The sequence below is a fragment of the Hirundo rustica genome, chromosome 9 (assembly GCF_015227805.2).
Source record: "Hirundo rustica isolate bHirRus1 chromosome 9, bHirRus1.pri.v3, whole genome shotgun sequence".
NCBI classification, from domain to species: domain Eukaryota; kingdom Metazoa; phylum Chordata; class Aves; order Passeriformes; family Hirundinidae; genus Hirundo; species Hirundo rustica.
In genome coordinates this window covers 7,853,116-7,870,460 of record NC_053458.1, presented here as the reverse complement: position 1 = coordinate 7,870,460, position 17,345 = coordinate 7,853,116, and the positions used below count along the sequence as shown (strand labels likewise).

The 17,345-nt window shown below is 44.8% G+C and overlaps 1 protein-coding gene across 1 annotated transcript in view; it reads right to left on the bottom strand.

The window, feature by feature from the left end:
* Positions 1-3,582, bottom strand: part of TRABD2B (TraB domain containing 2B) — a 267,155-nt gene extending 263,573 nt beyond the window's left edge. Inside the window, exons 1-2 of the mRNA XM_040072920.2 lie at positions 3,356-3,582; positions 2,362-2,922 (exon numbers count right to left, since the gene is read on the bottom strand). Coding sequence (XP_039928854.1) covers positions 2,362-2,922; positions 3,356-3,463 — 669 coding nt within the window. The 5' untranslated portion in view covers positions 3,464-3,582. The remainder of the gene's footprint in view (positions 1-2,361; positions 2,923-3,355) is intronic.
* Between the last annotated feature and the right edge of the window lie 13,763 nt (positions 3,583-17,345).

Genomic DNA, 17,345 nt, shown 5'->3' with positions numbered 1-17,345 from the left:
CCTTTGAGGAGAAGAAGTGGAAAAAAAAGGTTTTTTTGTCTTTTTTTTTTTTTTTTTTTAATTTGCTTAGGGCAAAAATACTGGACTTTGGGGACGTGGGAAACAAAAGCATTGACATGATTCAGCAAGGCACAGTCCTAAAATGTGAATTCTGACGGCAGAAATAATGTGCGGTGTTCCTGTAACAGTAATGCTGAAAACAGGTAAAAAACTGCTGACGCCCTTAGCAGATTTGGGACTATAATTTATCACAGATGTTCTCATCAAACTGTGCAAACACCCTGCGAGACAAAAGCTGCTCAATTTCTGATTTCCATTTTAGTGTGTTTTAATTACGTGCTGCCTAAGGAAGGCTCCAAGACCTGGAATTGGGAGGTGAAACCTTGCAATAGTAATCCACTCTTCTAAATTAGCACAGTAATACACCAAGCAGTAGGACTGCCAGACGGTGTGATAACATTACAAATTACTATTGTTAAACAACTAGCCAGGTGTCAGGATGCATGGAAATCTAGAGGAAGCAAGAAAATAAATATCTGGTTTGTTTTGTTTAATTTCGTCTCCTGTTGTTCTGGTGGCCTTGTTCCCAGAAAAAGCTTCAATCTAGGAAAATTGCTCCTCAACACTGATCTATTTCAGCAACTTTGTTAATTCTCTCTAACAATTAAAATGGAATGTATTATTTTAATCAGCACAAATGTTTTGCATAAATGACTGTCCTTTGCTTGCCAATAGCGGTAATACCTTTGCTGTTCTTTTTTAGATTATTTTTGGAGAAAAATGAATGGGAAAATTTTGTTTCTATTTAAAAGTTGGACAGAGAAACAATTATGGTTAAGACCAGAAGTGAGTTTTGTACTCTGTCCCTTTTCCTTTCTCTGTTGCTCACTCTCCAAAAAGAAAGAAATGTAGTATGATTCACATTTAAAAGGCTTCCAAGTGGTACAATTTTAACTAGGTGCTTTCATGTGTTTGATTCTAACTGCCATTTTTGACCTAATACAACCAAACACTATAGGATGTCTGGAATGGTTAATTATTTTTACCTCACCTTAAAGAAGCAGCTCAACAGAGAGGACAGGCACTTAAACCTTTCAGACAGAACAGTGTAAAACGAATTCCTTGATTTGGATACATGTTAAAAAATGCAAAGGTCCAGAGGAGCTTTCTTTAAATTATTTTTGTTGATAAACAAGGAAATACATTCAAAAGAGTATGCAACAATCTGAAGGCTGTATGCAGAGTTAAAACTCCTAGCTGAAATATTGGACGATCCAATAAACCAGACTTTTCCCCTTTCAAATAGTTCCTACTGGACTTCAGGGGAGCAGGGGGTGAAGGCACTCTAAGGACATTTTAATCACACCGAAGATTAGTCCTTTAATCCTTATTCCCATATCAGCAAGAATTTTTTTGGTCAAAGCAGGACAGTAAGATAAGGCTGGAAATAGACTGATCCAAAACTAATGACTAAAAGCAGGTTAAAAATGAAATATCATAGCAGTAACTGACACCATCTTAAATCTCTCCTGGATTATTTGTTTTCTTCCACACACATTCATTTCCTCAATTTCTCGTAAATCTCATTTCACATAAACAGTTCCACAAAGCAAAGTCAATAGCTGTTACTGTGTTCCTGATTAATCCACTGAAATGAAATAGATCTCATGGCTTAGTATTTGGTTGTTTAAAGCTAAATCCATAGAAAGAATTCCGGAGTCCAGTTACACCAATAACTTTTGTTTCTTAACCTACATCCTTTTCTGTTTGCTGAAATTTACCTGCTCTAAAATGAAATAAACCCATGCATATTGCACACTTAATTTCCCCCGGTACAAGGGCAACATGAGCCACTTTGTTTTGACCCGGAGTGACCACTAAAAAGAGGACTGACAGCTTGCATGTACTTAAATCAATTTGAACAATGTTGAAATCTTTATTTTCATTGTTCATGCCTCATCCTCTTCCTGACAAGTACCACAGAGCTGCTTTACTTCAAAACAAACAAACAAACAAAAAACAAATCACTTTTTACCCAGCTCCGGGGCAGGATGGGCAGCACGGAAGTTTCCCTCACAAGTGGCAAGCCAGCAGACACACACATTCACACCCCAGACATTTGCCTCTCAAATAAATTATACACACGATACACACGCAGCACTCGCCACGCACATCACAGGGGTTCTGCAGGCAGCACGGATCGGCGTGACAGCGAACAGGCAACCCAACGCAAAAGCAGCTGAGGCCCACGAGTGACCACCCTGCTGCAGCAGGCTTGGGGTTTACCCCCCTCAACTGAGGGAAGTGCAAGAACGGCCCCCGTATCCTGGGATAAGACACGAGGCCCAGAAGCCTCCTTACCTGGGAGAAGTTGAGCCCGTTCAGCGGGTGACATTGCTCCTCCACCCGCTCCACCGCACCCGTCTTCTTCTTCATCCTCTCGGCCTCCTGGGCGAGGTAGAGATCGAGCACCGGCACCCCTCTGGAGCGGATGTCTGTCTCCGTCAAGGAGTTCACCATGAGCATCACCCAGACGGGCCTCTTGCGCTCCCAGTTCCCGGCGATGGCGTTGAAGAGGTAGTCGGCGTAGAGCCCTTTGCCCCGCTGGTCCGGGGTCATCCAGTGGGGCAGCATCAGCTTGATGTAGTCCAGGTGGCGTTTGAGGCGGCGGTACAGCTCCCGGGGCAGCACGTCCTGCAGGTTCTCCCCGTGGGGCAGCATCTGGCAGCTGGCCAGCCCCGAGATGGTGTAGGGGTCCGTGAGGTCCAGCTCGAAGTAGACGCTGGAGCTGGCGTGGAAGGCGGCCTTGGAGTTGTCAGGGATGAAGTCCCAAACTCGCGTGTAGGGCACGTGGATGGTGCCGAAGAGATAAGCGGGGGGGTCACGGCGAATGGTCCAGAGGAAGGAGTTGAGCTCTCCTTGCTGCGGGGAAGACGGGGGCTGGTCAGTGATGGAGGAGCAGAAAGGCAAGAGGCAGTGATGCCACCCTCGGGGCCGCCCGCAGGGCAGGAGGAGCGGGGCTCCCGCTTCTCCCTCTCCTCGCACAAGCCCCACGCGGGTTCGCAGCAAGCAAAGCCCACGGGCACCATGAGGCCCGCGTGGGGATGGGTCCCGCCGTGAACTCCGCTCGGCCCCGCATCCCTCCAGCCCCGCTCCAGCCCCGGGCCCCTCCGCGGGGGACGCGCGGGGCAGCGCCGCCACACCTGCGGGGCCACGCGCGCCCGCGTGCGCGGGGCGGGCGGCTCCCCCCGCGCGCCCCCGTCCCGCCCGCGCCCCGCGGCCCCCGCGCGCCCCGCGGACACGCGCGCATCCCCCGCGGGCCGGCGCGCCCCCGGCCCGGCCCGGCCCGGCTCACCGAGCGGGGCAGGTCGCACTGCCCCGTGTCCATCTGCTCCCGCCGGGCCGCGGCGTCGGGCAGGAACCCCCCGAAGACGATGCAGATCAGCGTCAGGTTGAGTTGCATCCCGCTTCCTCTCGGTCTCCTCTCTCTCCTTCCCAGATGAGCCTTTTTGGATTTCTAAGATCTTTTTTTTTTTTTTTTTTTTTTTTTTTCCTCCCCCACGACCTGGTCGTCCCCTTTTTTTTTTTTTTTTTTTTTTTTTTTAAGCTTTTTTTTTTTTTTTTATTCAAACAAACTTTGCCAGTCCCATCTGCATCTGACAAGTGCAGGGGGAAGGACTGGCTGCCCCCTCCCTCCCATGCTCTCCCCCCTCCCGCCCTTTCCCACCCCCACCCCCTCTCCCTCTGGCTCCGGCTTGTCAGAGGCGCTGGATGCTTTGGGGAGGACGGTTCTCATCGCCAGGCTCCGCCATGCTTTGGTGTTGCAGACCGGAGACGCTCCTTCCCGCCCCGCCGCTTCGGGAGGAGGTTGGGAGGAGAGGGGCGGGGGGGGAGAAGAGGGGGGGAAGGGGGTGGGGGGAGCGGCCAGAAAGTAAAAAAGTTGAAAAACCAAGATTTTTTTTGACTTTTTTTTTGGGTGTTTTTTTTTTCCCCTTAATTCCGCGGCCGAGAAGGGGGTCCCGCGGAGCCTTGCGGAAGGCGGGCGGTGCTCGGCGGGGCGGCGGCGGCCCCCGCAGCCCGGCCCCGCTCCGCGCTCCGCGCTCCCCGCTCCGCAGGCCGGACCCGCGCGCCGGCGGAAAGTTCCGCGCAGCCGCCCCGGCCCGCCCGCGCCTCCCGCCGCCAGCGGCCGCCGCCAGGGGGCGATGGCGCCCCAGCTGCGGCTGAGGGGCGGCGGCGCTGCCCCGTGGCCCGCCCGTCCCGCGGCACCTGCGCTCCGCGCCTGTAGCACCGGCAGCGCGGAACCGGGCAGTTCCGACGTCCCCAAACTCAGTCGGTTGATAGAGTCAATCCGACGGGGCTTGTCACGGGCAGGAACCGAGGGCATCCTGCTCCCCGGGGGCGCGCCCGTTCAATACCCTCGCCGGCCGCGCCGATCCGCGCTGTAGGGACATGTCCGGCTTTCCCCGGCCCCTCCGAGCCCGGCGGGGAGAGCAGGACAAGGATGTGAGGATGGCGCGGGCAGTACCGTACCCCGTACCTCAGCTGTCCTCACCGGGACCCCCGCCTCCTGAGCTTCACAGGAGAAACTTAGGTAGTTTTCAAACATTTACCATTAGCAATCCAGCTTCCACTTGGACCGAAAAGCCTCAGCAACACGACCTGAGGCTGTTCTTGGTGACGGGAGCACTTCCAGCGTCCCTGGGCCTCTGGAGCCCACTGTGGAGGTCGTTGCGAAACGTGTTTGAGTTCAGCAGCTCCAACTCACACCACTCACTGTGTGTTTAAAGGGTTTCAGAGCAGAGGGCAGGCTGACAGTGCCTGTCACCGTCACATGCAAGAACTCCTGCCTCTCCACATCTTTTCTGGGCAGGGATGGGAGTGAGGGTGCTGAATGTAGCCCATTCTCCCTGCAGGACACTGCCCAGCCCCTTACCCTGTTGTGTGCAGCATAGCCAATCTGTATCCTGGCTCTCCCATCACCTCCCAGCTGCAAAACCCTGTCCAAAACTGGGAAGTTTATCACTGTATTGACAATGATCAAAACGACCAAAATTTACAAGATTAAATGCAGCCATTACTATTATGATGCACGGAGCCAGCAGAGTTTTGCCAAGGACAGTGACAGAGTCAGGCCTGCCTGGTGTAGATGTGGCTTCTGGAGAGCCCCGTGGAGACTGTGAGGGACACCGTGGTGTGTCCGCAGCACCATCGTGCTATGGTGACTGATGGACCAAAGCAGCCACACAGGCTGCTGGAAGGCACTTTGGAATCGCTGTGTGTGCATCCCCTGCACGCTGCTCCTGACAGGACAGCATCCTCTTCACCACAGTGTCAGAACCAGTAGCTCCTTTCTAAGTGATGCCACTCATCCTCTTCTCTCTCCTCCTAGGTCCCCCAGACAGGTAAAAATCAGGTGGAGTAAGGGACTGATTATTCCTCATTGTTTTTCTAGTTCTTTAAGATTGCAAATAAATATTCCATTTTCTGATTCCATCTTGAGAGATATGGTTCAGGTAAGGAGAAAATACAGAAGGACAGAGAGGCAGAAAGGTTTTTTAGCACACAGGATGTCCCATCATTGCAACACAGGACGGTCCAGTGAGACAACCCAGTCATGGCCACGCTGGGTGCTGGTGGCCTGGAGTCACCTGTGGCTCTGTGCTGTTGGGATATGGAGTGGCAGCAGCTCTGTGTGTGTTGCTTTGTAGGAAATGCCCTCCTCACCAACTCACTTCCCTGGCATTGCTGGTGTAACGGCACAATCCCACAAGGACAGGGAGGGCATGGCCTGGCTTCACATGCCCACGGCATCGTTCTCTTTGCAGCAGCCCCACCTTCTCCCAAGTGTGCCTCAGCACACACTCCCAGCTCACCCACCCCAAATATGCAGGGTTCTGCCTGGTCACTGTAGCTGGCTGTGTCCAGACCTAACTGAAGGTCCAGAGCAGGAAAGTTATGTAGTCCAGGTCCCAGCAGATGTCACATGAAAAGAGCTGAGTCACAACACAGGATCCTTTTGCTTTTCCCTAAGCTGCCACAAACCCTTTCAAAGCAACAGGCTTGATGCTGTCATCACACTCTAACACAGAGCTGCTTTTGCTCCACCTGGATCAAACTCTCCTTGCATTCAGTAAGTGCCACTTCCAAAGTGACATGGCTGCACTTGCCTGGCTCGGTGACTTTTGACTTGGTCTACCCTTTCTCTAGCTCCTTCCCAAATCTCTTCCAAAGCCATGAAAGAACAGAGGGGCCTCGTCAGGAGGCTGGTAGGGACATCAGGAGTGCCGTGACCCAGAATCTCACGCCCTGGAGAAGACGCCTGGGAGGTCTGCGAGGATGTGAGGCCCTGCTCAGTGCCGGGTGCTGTGCTGTGAGGGAGGCGATTGCCCTCATCGATAGCGTACATATCAAAGCACACAGGGCAAGAATAAACAAACATCTTTGGCACTGTGCTCATCTTCTACGAGCCAAAAGGCAGGTGTGTGTGTGTGTGTGTGTGTGTGGATAGCAAGTTTTCCAGCCATTTCCCTGAACTCAGCCCTGATGTTGCAAGAACTGTCTAGCTGTGAAAACATGGCCTCGCCTTGATTTATGCCGCTTGTGGGTAAGATGACTAAGAAGAAGGGGGAGAAAAAAAAAAAAAAAAAAAAAAAAGAGCAGAACAGGAACAGAAATCCCAGTGGGAGCACGATGAGGGTGTGTACGGATTTGGTGGAACAGTCAGGTTGGGGAAACTGCAGCCAGAGCTTCAGGCAGTAGGAAGAGGAGACCGCAAAACCTCATGATATGTGTCATGATGTTCCACCTAAGATACAAAAGCATGCCACAAGTTTTATGAAGGCAACTTTTTGGTAACAGTAAAGAAATTAATTCTTTTGTGAAATTGTAACTTTTTTTTTCTCCTTCAGATGAGTTCCATATGTCCTCACGATTTTTTACTTTTAAACACAGCAGTTTAGAACAAATCTTAAGTAACATTTAGCCTGCGTCTAAAGTAAATATTTACAAAAACATTAAATAATAGTGCTGATCTTTGGAAAATGTGTATTGCTCCCTACCTGCTACTGTTTTGTGCCTATCTGGAGTAACAGAGAAGCTTTGTAATAAAGCCCAAGGCTGTAAAAGCAGTATAACAGGGTGATTAGAAGTAATCAGATGGAAAATACTGACTATTAAAAACTGTGGAGAGAAAAGAGGTCTATGCTGCAAATGGAAGGTTGCATTAGTTTGGTTTTACAAATTTAAGAAAGTTAATGGGGGAATTGGCTTTTAATCTTACCAAAGCTGTATTATTTTTGTGGAAATATAATAAATAGTTATAGCTGTTATAGCTGTCATATATCATTTTCAAAGAACCTTACTAAATAAATATTAATCATTTCACCAACCACTTAAATACAACCACTTTAGGGGTGCGGTGAGGCAACAACCTACCAAGTGAGTTGTGCTAAAACAGGAAGTGAAGACAGCCAGATTCAATAAGGAGTTCGTGTGGGTATAAAAAATATTTGTGGGGACTTTAACAATATCTTTAATGAGGTAAAACAAAACCCCATGGAACAGAGGGTAGATTTCTTTGTTAATGAGAAGCTTGCATTGGAACTTGTAATTACAGTGAGTTTCCAACAGGTAAAGAAGATCTGAGACAAACAGCTTGTGAGGGATCAGTATTTGCATTCAGGGAAGTGTAACTTTTTTTTTTTTAAGGATATCCTCCTCTCTGCTCACCTTCCTCACAGGAAAAACACCATGTTGTTGGCCTGTGATGTAGCAGTATTTCCCTGTCTTCACCATGGTGTACTTTCATTTGAAGGCACCCCATGGATTTCAGGTTTTGCCTTTTTTAAAACCTTCCTGCAGTAAGGAACTCTGCTGGCCAGTGACTGTCCCCAAACCTGTCCTGTGTCAAAACTGGAAGAGTAAGAGCCCAGCTTTTCCTTTTTCCATGAATGAAGCTGAAGGTGTCTTCTGCTCCTGCCAGAGATTGCAGATGAGATTCAATCTTCTTGTATGCTACAGATCACAGAACAATTTAGGTTGGAAGAAACTTCCTGAGGTTTCTGGTCCAACCACTCTGAGCAGGGTTCATTTCAATGTTAGATCATGCTGCTGAAGTTCAATTAAAGATGCTAATTAGATTTCTTTACACTTATACACAGGTGGCATTCTCTGTAGCTGTCCGGGACTCAAAAAAGTATTAAGCCTAAAGCAGTCGCACCGCTAGCTGTCATGCCATGACTTGTTATTTGCTGTGACACCTGTGATGTGATGTGTCTGGCAAATAGATTTTCCTGCGGAAGATTGATTCTGATGTTGTAGTCACATAAAACATCGTTGCTCAGTCGTGCAATTCATGATTTGAAACATGCAGTTGTCAGATGAACAAGCTTCTACTACTTAAGGCTGTCATGGTGAAACTGCTGAATTATCACAACTGTTTCAATGTTTCACATCTTTTTTAATGTGTGTTGCAAGCAGTACAATGTAGTCACTGTAGTCGATCTTACATTTTCCTGCCTGTTTGTCCTTCTGTGTCCAATTTTAGTGTCTTTTGTCTCAGTGTAGCAAAAGCAACCAATCTGGTTCTTGAAGAAAATCCCCTCTCAATCCTGACATCCTCCCTTTCTAAAAACGAGGTATGAATTTTGCAGACCAACCAGCATTAATAGCTTGTATTACATTTTGCAAAGTCTCACCTTGTGCTGTGGCCTCTGCAATGACAGACCACATCCTGCCTGAGACTAGGCGTGTAAATAGCTGAAGAAAACCTTTCCCAGTGTCAGACTCTGGAATGCATTCTCCCTCTGTATAAAGTTTAGTCTGTGCTTGTGTATGTCTGTGTTATTACCTATGCACACCTCTAAGAAGGTGTATGTAGCTATGTGTGTGTTTATATATATTAGTGCATTCATATATACATACATACATACATATATATATATGTACACACACACAAGATGATGGGATAGGTGAGTGCTATTAATGCTCCCTTATATGCTTTTCAGTTCTTTTTCCCATCCTCTCAAAACTATTCTGAATTTTAGCCTATGGAGGCAGAAGGCTATCCTTCTCTGATGTCCTACCACAAGTATGGTGGAGCTTGTCTTTTCTGTCTGCACCTGAAGCAGAACACCACTGTTCCATTCCTAAAGCATATTAAATCAAAGAGATTGTGAAAAAAAAATCTGAAAGCAGCTCATCTGCCTGAACAGAAGTAATCTCCCTGCTGCATAGAAAAGGCTGTAGCTGTTTCCATAGTACTAGAGATTATCTCCTTGAGACCTAATAAGCAAAGAGATTTCTTCCTGTTCAACGTAGTTCAGTGTGCAGTTCCAGAAGCTCCACTTAATTTCATAAACAGTTGAAGCCTCTTTCATGTCTGAAGAATTGATTGTGAGTTCAGATGCTCAAGAGTCCTCTAAATACTCCACTCTTTATTGTTATTCACTCTGTTTTCTTTTTCTGGTTTCTAGATTGCCATTGATTTATACAACCTGGGTATCATATTATGTTAATTGGCATTTATTAATGAGAAGCCTCAGAAGGCTTCTTTGAGTGGGATGAGTCTTTATTACAAGGCAGCTAAACCAGCCCTCCAAGACAGCACTTCGGAAGGAGAGTCTCTGTGTTTTTGGCCTAACCTGGAGCAGAATATTCCAAGCAAATCCAATAACGTTTGTGTGTATGTCTGATGTAGCTCATTTGCCAACAACATTCCTATTCCAGTGGCTGGGAACACATAATAGATGTGTAAAATGTGCCAATATTTTGGTAATTTGGTGTAAAAATGGCTGCTTTTTTTCTTTTGGAGCTGGAATATGGCCCACATTTGTTGCGTGTGTGTGGGCCTACTCCTTATTAAACTTGTGGTCCTTTTTTCCAGTAACCACTTCAGTTCTGTGAATCAACATAACCAGTTCAGAAAAACACCTCTGTCAACTGGATAACCAAAAGTCTAGTTAGCTGGAAGTTTTAATAGATCACAAAGTTTCACTGAGTCCATTTTTTATGTTAATAAATTCCACCATGGAATATTTTCTGATGTCATATGGTAAAAGTGCCCCAAATAAATAGCAGCTGAAGTATTTTCCATTATTTATCGCCGTGTTTTGTGAGCTTAACAATAGAAATTGGCCAGGGTCTAAACTTCCCTGATCTCAGAATGCCACATGAGTGTTTATATTTGGTTTCATGAATCTTAGACAAGTAAAGGTTTAGAAGGGATCTCATCTAGCCTGGCCAGAGCTGGGTCAGGTGGACCTTCACTATCCCAACCAGATGTTCATCTCACTTAGGAGTGGAGGCTGGGGGTAACACTGTAATAGCTACTGACCTAATTTCATCCATCCTGTGCCATCCATTCTTTTGGCTCAAGTCACCTGCATTACTGCTTTTTAATAGCAGTCCAGCACAAAGCTATTGCTCCTCTGGACCATTGTGCAAATACTTGGTGAGATCTTCAAAGTCATCCAGAGTCTATTAAAAAGTGTAAATAACTAATTTCCCTACAAAGTTATAGAATTACTTCTAAGTAAGGCTAAGGAGGAGGACTCTGCCTTAGAGACATCTGCAGGAGAAACCTGGCTGCCTCCTTTTAGAAGAAATCTGGTTGTGGTTACTAGAAGGGAATCCTAATCATCTCTATGCTGTATCCCTTATCCTCTTCTCCAGGAGGAAAATGACAGGGAGTTTTTTTCAATACCTGTAATTTTCTTGTAATACTGCCAGTTCTCTGTACAAATCATGATTTTGTAGTGTTTTTAGGAACTCTCAGGTGAGGAGCAGTGCATATTTATGTTGTACAGCCACATAGCTAGCATGGAGTCCTACTCAATTCTTCCTGTTGCCTGGAAACAACTTCTACTGGTTTGAGTAGAACATGTTAATCATGTGGAAGAAGCTTTGACATTTCAGATCATTGTAATCTTCCCCTTTCCTTCCTCATGTGCAAGTCAAAGTGGCTTATACATTTGAGATCCAGCTGTGCATGTTTGGATCTGTGATACTCAGCCACTCCTGCCTTGAAATCACACTGTGTATACCCATTACAAGTTGTAGGGAAGAATTAATCTAATAAAACCTGATGCTCTTCTGTGCTAAGGCACATCACAACTTACCTATCTCTTCTTATATATCTTCTGATTATTGCAGAACTATAAAGCTCTTCTATTCTTTCTTTGAAACAAATTTAAAATAGTCTCAGTAATCCTTTTGGACTTGAGAAAAAATCAACATTTCACACTATGGCAAGTGCCTGAAATGCCTACAAGGGCTCCGCTGCTGAGCTGTCCTAGGGATATCAAGTTTGCTGTGATCTGGACAGCTATGGCCAGGTCATCTTTTATTTGTTTGATAGGATCCCATTATCAGTTTATCAGAGAAGTTACTGTTTTCAGGGCTTTTTTTTTCAGTGCACTCTTTTCCAAGCAGTTTGAGCAGTCAAAGAGAAAAAACTGCGTGTTTTGGAAGTGTGTCTATAGTGCATGTTGGTCAGTACCAGTCCGTGTGTAACCACTTTGAGTCTGCATGAGGAGTTAAGGACTAGTTTCTCCTCTTGTTAGCACTGGTCATGTGGAAAGCACCAAGGAAGCAAAGAAGAAAGGTCAAATAAAGGAAATGTCATAATTCGGCAAGAAGAATGAACTCTCTCCCTTGATAGAAACTAGCTTTGTTTTCATGTAGAAGTAGGTGTTGCAGGCACTGTACTTTCTGAGAACATCTTGTTGCATCTCTCTCTAGACATGCCTAGCCCTGTGATAATAACTGGTCTCTAAACATGAAACAAAAGGATGAATTATGTCTGTATTTCTGTTAAGAGCAGAGAAATATAGCCATAATAAACCCAGAAGTTTGTAGGGTGAAGTAAAACGAGAGACTTTCTTTTGAGAAGCAAAGGTTACAACTATTTAAATCTCATTGGGATGATGTTCATTGGGATCATCAGTCACACTTTTTGTTGTTGTTGCTAACTTACACATGCACATAGAAACTGCCTTTCATGGATGAAAAATGTCTTGCTTATTCACAAACCCTGTAGAAATAAACACCATTTTATATATATCTGTACTGCTGGCAGTGAGGATTTTATTTGTCATGCCATGTGCCAAGCTTTCATTAGTCAAAGTGTGAAAAATCCCATTTGCTGTGGTTTGGAGAGTTCCCATTGGAAGCATTTAGAGAGCAATTCACTGATCTTTCAATTCCTGGAAAGGAGAAGGGATCCCCCTGGGCACTGGCCAACAACATACGACTCAGGGGTTCAGTTCTAGTCCTCAGCTTTGTAACCCATCCCCTTTTTGACTCTGAGCAAATTGCTTCATCTGTCCACATCTTGAATCCCCAGCGACAAGGATCAGGCTTTCAAGTCATAAATTTGTTCAGTAGCATAAACTTAATATCTCAGATGCTAATATGGTGGTAACCACATGGTCAGACTCTTCAAGCTAAATAAGTTTGATAAATGGAGGCAAGTCTGGGTCTGAACATAAGTTTTGGAGAAGCTCCAGAGTGCAAACAGCGCGACTCTTTGATTTCACTCTACACTGTCACAAAAAACCAAGCACACTTTCCTGCACACTTGGATCTCTGCCACTACTGAAGTCTAGGTCCTGCTCTCTGAATCCCAAGCCTACCTCATTTGGGGGCTGATACAGGGAGGTAAGATCCCCATGGTGTCCTCTCTGAATGAGGTCACTGTGAAGATAGTAAAGAGTCATGGAATAAGTAGAGCTGCCAAGGAAATGGCTTTGGCTTGATGGATTTAACTTTGTGAAGCTGTGCATATACCCATGAATCTGCAAACTGAAGAGTTTGAGGTCCTGCTCCTACCTGTGCTGGTGAACTGTCTCTATGGCCCCTATTCCTCTGTGTAAAATAGGAAGCGCCTAAAAGCCAACGTGAGTAAGATCAAACTCTGCTTATTCAGATGGAAAGCATTGCTCTAGTCCCCTGAGAGTTTGCTTTCTTTTTTTTAGGAATGGTGTTGCCAAGTTCTGGACAGAATTTACAGAACAAATCTCTTGGCATTGTAATTCATTGCAAAGGAGACCTAAGTTTATCAACTGAATTATAGCTGATGGAGCTTTATATCAATTCTTTAAGTGTCCTTTTGTCTTCTTTTTATGTTCCTTCTCTGCCTTCATCAAAATGCTCAATGAAAGACTTAAATCTATTTTCACCTTCTTTAGAGGCACCAACGATAAAGCAAATGAAATATTATTCTTTCTGAGTAGTGAATTTATAGCAGGCAATAACAAATCCATGAGAATTTATATGGCCTTTTGCCAAAGAAACCAAGGATTTGAATCCATATACTGAAAAATATATGCATATCTATTCTGGTGTTTAAAGAGCTGTGAGAAATCCTTTTCTTAAGTGAAATGAGAGAAAAGTCTCCCAAATCACCCTATGACCCTCCTTTTAAAGCCTTAGTGTTGTCAGAAGTTTAAAACTTTATTAAGGCTTTCTCATGCTTTTAGCTCTGTGACATATCTTAAGAGGATGCAGGTATGAGAAGAATGAAGGCATTGTAGGATCAAACAGCCAAGTGTCCATTATCCATGCATGGGACAATGTGACTCAAGGCTGTGTCCATGTCTGCCCATGGGGACAAGGACTAGAAGCCTGACCAGATCTTCCCCTGAAGGAGCCATGGAAGATGGCAAGATACTCCCTTTGGACTAGAACAGCACCACCATTCCTAAAACAGAACAGCCCCAGGTCTCCTGCAGCCTCTGTTCATTATCTGTTGGTAGCTGTCTCCTTGCTGCCGTTCTCTCAGCCAGCTTCACACAAAAGGCACTCTGCTCTCCTCCCTGGAAGCCCTGTGTTCACTGGCTGAACACTGTTGCTGATCTTTTGCTCTTTCCATTCTACCCCGTTGCTTCTCTTGTGGTTCGGTCGTGTTGTAGGATAAATGAGGTATCAGTATCAAGCCAGCCTGGACCCCACTGAGGTTTCTTCCTCTAGTCTTGGCTTTGAACTCTCTGTTCTGAGAAGCCCCTCAAGAATGATTGACCGTCACAGTGTCTTGCTTGCTTGCTTGGACAGCTCAGGTCTTTGTGGCTCAGTAGTTAAAGGGAATCCACCACATTTCTAGATGAGCATGTCCCAGGCTGCCTGCTAGGGCACATTCCGGGATCATGTGCCTGCAGAGCTTGCTTTAGTATTGCTGGCAAATCCCACCATGTCCTCACCAGTCCTTGTTTGACTATGCATGTGGAAGTCTTCAGACATGTCTGCAGTCAGATGCTTGCCGTGTTTTCAATCAACACAATTCAGTTTTAAATTATAGCTCTAAGAGCTTTTCAGGCTGTGCCGAGAAGCCTGGTCCTAAAAAAAAAAAAACAAACAACAAACAACCAAGCTCCAAGCCAGTGTGCTTTGAGGAGAAGAACGAAGGGAAAGTGACATCCATTCTGGGAAGGAAGAAGCAAGAATAACGAAATCTGGCACCCTGGTCTGTATTTGCTCTAATGATGCATCTTCATGTGTTTCGCGTCCTTTGGTAACACTGCCCTTTCCATGCCACGTTGTGGATCGTCAGATGAGGAAGCTTGGCCCAGAATAAACGCCAGGCTGCTTTTCATCTCAGGGATTTGTTTGTGCCAAGCGAACAAAGTAACTTCTTTGCGGCTGTTTGCATTTGTCGTTCCAAGTTGTCTGAGCACTGGGTTATAAATACACACCACCAATTGATAGCCTCAATATGTCCAGTCGGATGAGCTTTGCGTGCTGGCAAGGAAAGGATTTGGCTGGCCTTAATTATTTTTGTTTTAATGCTTTTTAAAAATGTTTGATATAAATCAAAGATACTGTAAATATAACACAGGAGGAGCGGGTTCCTTCCTTACCCATATTTTAGACTAGGTTTCTGTCCAATGGTTTTAGGTAAATTTTGTTTCATATGTGCATTCTTTACCATCATGTATGTAAAGGGGTGATGTCAAGCTACATGTGTGATTTAATGTTATTGACATTTTTAATGCTGAAATAAAATGAAGTCAGAATTTTATCAATTTACCTTCTCTTAGAGGAGCTGCAAGGTATGAGAGGAACGTGAAAGGCTGAGTTGTTCTGAGCTCTGCCTTAGGAGTGTTCATGGTAAGCCAAGACCTGCTGTCCCGGGGCTGTGACAACGAGGCCTGTTAATCACCAGTGACTCTGAGCAGCCTGAGCTAAACCCTGAGTCTGGAGGACTCTTGGCCAAATCCTGACTCCTTCATCAAGGAATGTTCAGTCTTCTAGACTTGCTTTATTTCTGTGCCCACCCCCAGCCCCTACCACTGAAAAAAAATGCGGGTGAAAAATGCCTCTTTGGGAATTTAATTTGTATGGAAAACATTTTATTTTTGTATCCAGATCTTCCAGTCTGTGCAGGGTTTTCCATTCGCTTTCAGCAAAGACACTTTTTCACTGTTTTTCTCATCCAAAATTCTTATTAAGAAACTGAATGTTTTTACCAAAAATGGGCATATTTTCCTTCTCCTTTACCCCCTTCTCCATTCACTACATCCCCTGAAAGCAAGCTAATTTAAAGAAAGCACATTTCTCTTAAAAAAATTCCCATGGAATTGATTTTGTTGTGGTTAATGTCTGCTTTGTCTGTCTTCTGTCTGGAGGAAAATTCCTTGAAACATTATCAGACAGTGCATCTCTACAGCCCAAATGAGGTTCTAAACATCTCATTTATTCATTTATATGATAATCCAGTAACCATAATTGCGGTCACTGGCTTATTTGCAATTGGTATATTGAAACAGTTGTTCACAGTCGTTTGAAAACTGGATCCCTTTCCAAAGGTCTCAGCCTCAGACACATTTCAGGAAGAATGTGCTTACTGGATGTGGTGAGATGCCATGTGTTGTTACGTACACGTGCACATGTATTGTTTTGTTAATGTATACATATCTGTTTATAAAATATGTGCATGTGGTTGGAAGTGAAAAATCACAGTATCTTGTGCCTGATTTTAGTTTTGCTTTGAACAAAACTTTTCCGGGGTGATCTGGAAACAATGTCCACGCAGAGCAGGAGACAGACAGACTCAAGGCAATTTTACGTGGTGATGACTCAGTTTCGCTTTCAGGTTCTGGTGCAAAAGGAGAATATGGGGCCATGTCCATGCATAACAGCATGGGAAGGCACATACTGGATCTGTGTGAACTGAACTGGCCAGCATCAGTCTGTTCTAGACAGTCTAAGAGTGAACGAAACTTCACATTGTGTGGTTCACACTGAAAAAGCATGAAAGAAAATAGACCTGTGGGTCTGTGTCCGTTCATAAATCCAGTTTGCAGAAGTGGACTTCTTTCTTGAACTTATTCCTGTGTGTGTAAGTTAAGGGGCGAGTAATATAAATTGAAGCCTAATTTTTTCTTTGAAGTCATTAACACCCACCCACAAGCAACAGGAAACAGACTTCAACTTTAATTAGTAACAACACATTCAAAATTCACCGTATATTTGCCTTCAAGTGCAGCAAAGCAGCTTCAAAGCTAAAAGCTTCTTCACTTTCTAAGTAATAATGAGGTATTAATGAGGCAATTAGGGGCTTGTAAACATGGTGTCAAAGAGATATGAACTAATCACCAGCAACAGGAAAAAGACAGATCCCTCTGACTTCAGTGCTCAGTGCTCTCCCTAGGCCCCTGAGGCATTCTGTGCTTGTAAACTAATCCACAAAAATGTTCTAGATTAATTCAAAACACTATCCTCTTTTTAATTCCCTGACTGTCTTCGGGCTTGTTTCTGAATAGATGCTCTGTGTGAAGGCTTTTAAATACGCACTTTTGTTTTTGCAATAAAACCCAGATTGAAGTTCTCTTGCACTAAGCTGTCAATTTATATTTGGCTCTCTTCTTAGATACATATGAAATGCTTCTAAATAATTTGTTAGAGTATTTCCTGCAGTTTATTTCCTTTTAGGCTATTTAATTTTAAAAATAAAGCATGTAATTTAATTAGAACTGATAAACACCATGAATTTGCCTCTAGAATTTGAAGTGTTTCCATTGAAAATGGAGGATTAAGCACACCAGTTAAATCTTGGAGTATTGCAGAGAGGGCAGGGACAAACATTTCCTCTCACAGATTTGTTAGCTTGAATGCTGGACTGCTGGACATTAGTGCAACGTGATTTTCTGAGAGCAGAGTCTCTCTTTTGATTCTCATTTCCTTGTAGCAATAGAGTTCAGATCTCATCTAGCTGATACTGAATTCAACCTGTCATGCTGTTTTCTGTTGCTAAAGGAAAACTCACAGCAGGTTTATCCACAGCAAGATATCAAATGTTGTTCTGCTGTTGTGATAGATTTTGAGGTTACCCTTATTAGAAAAGCCATAGA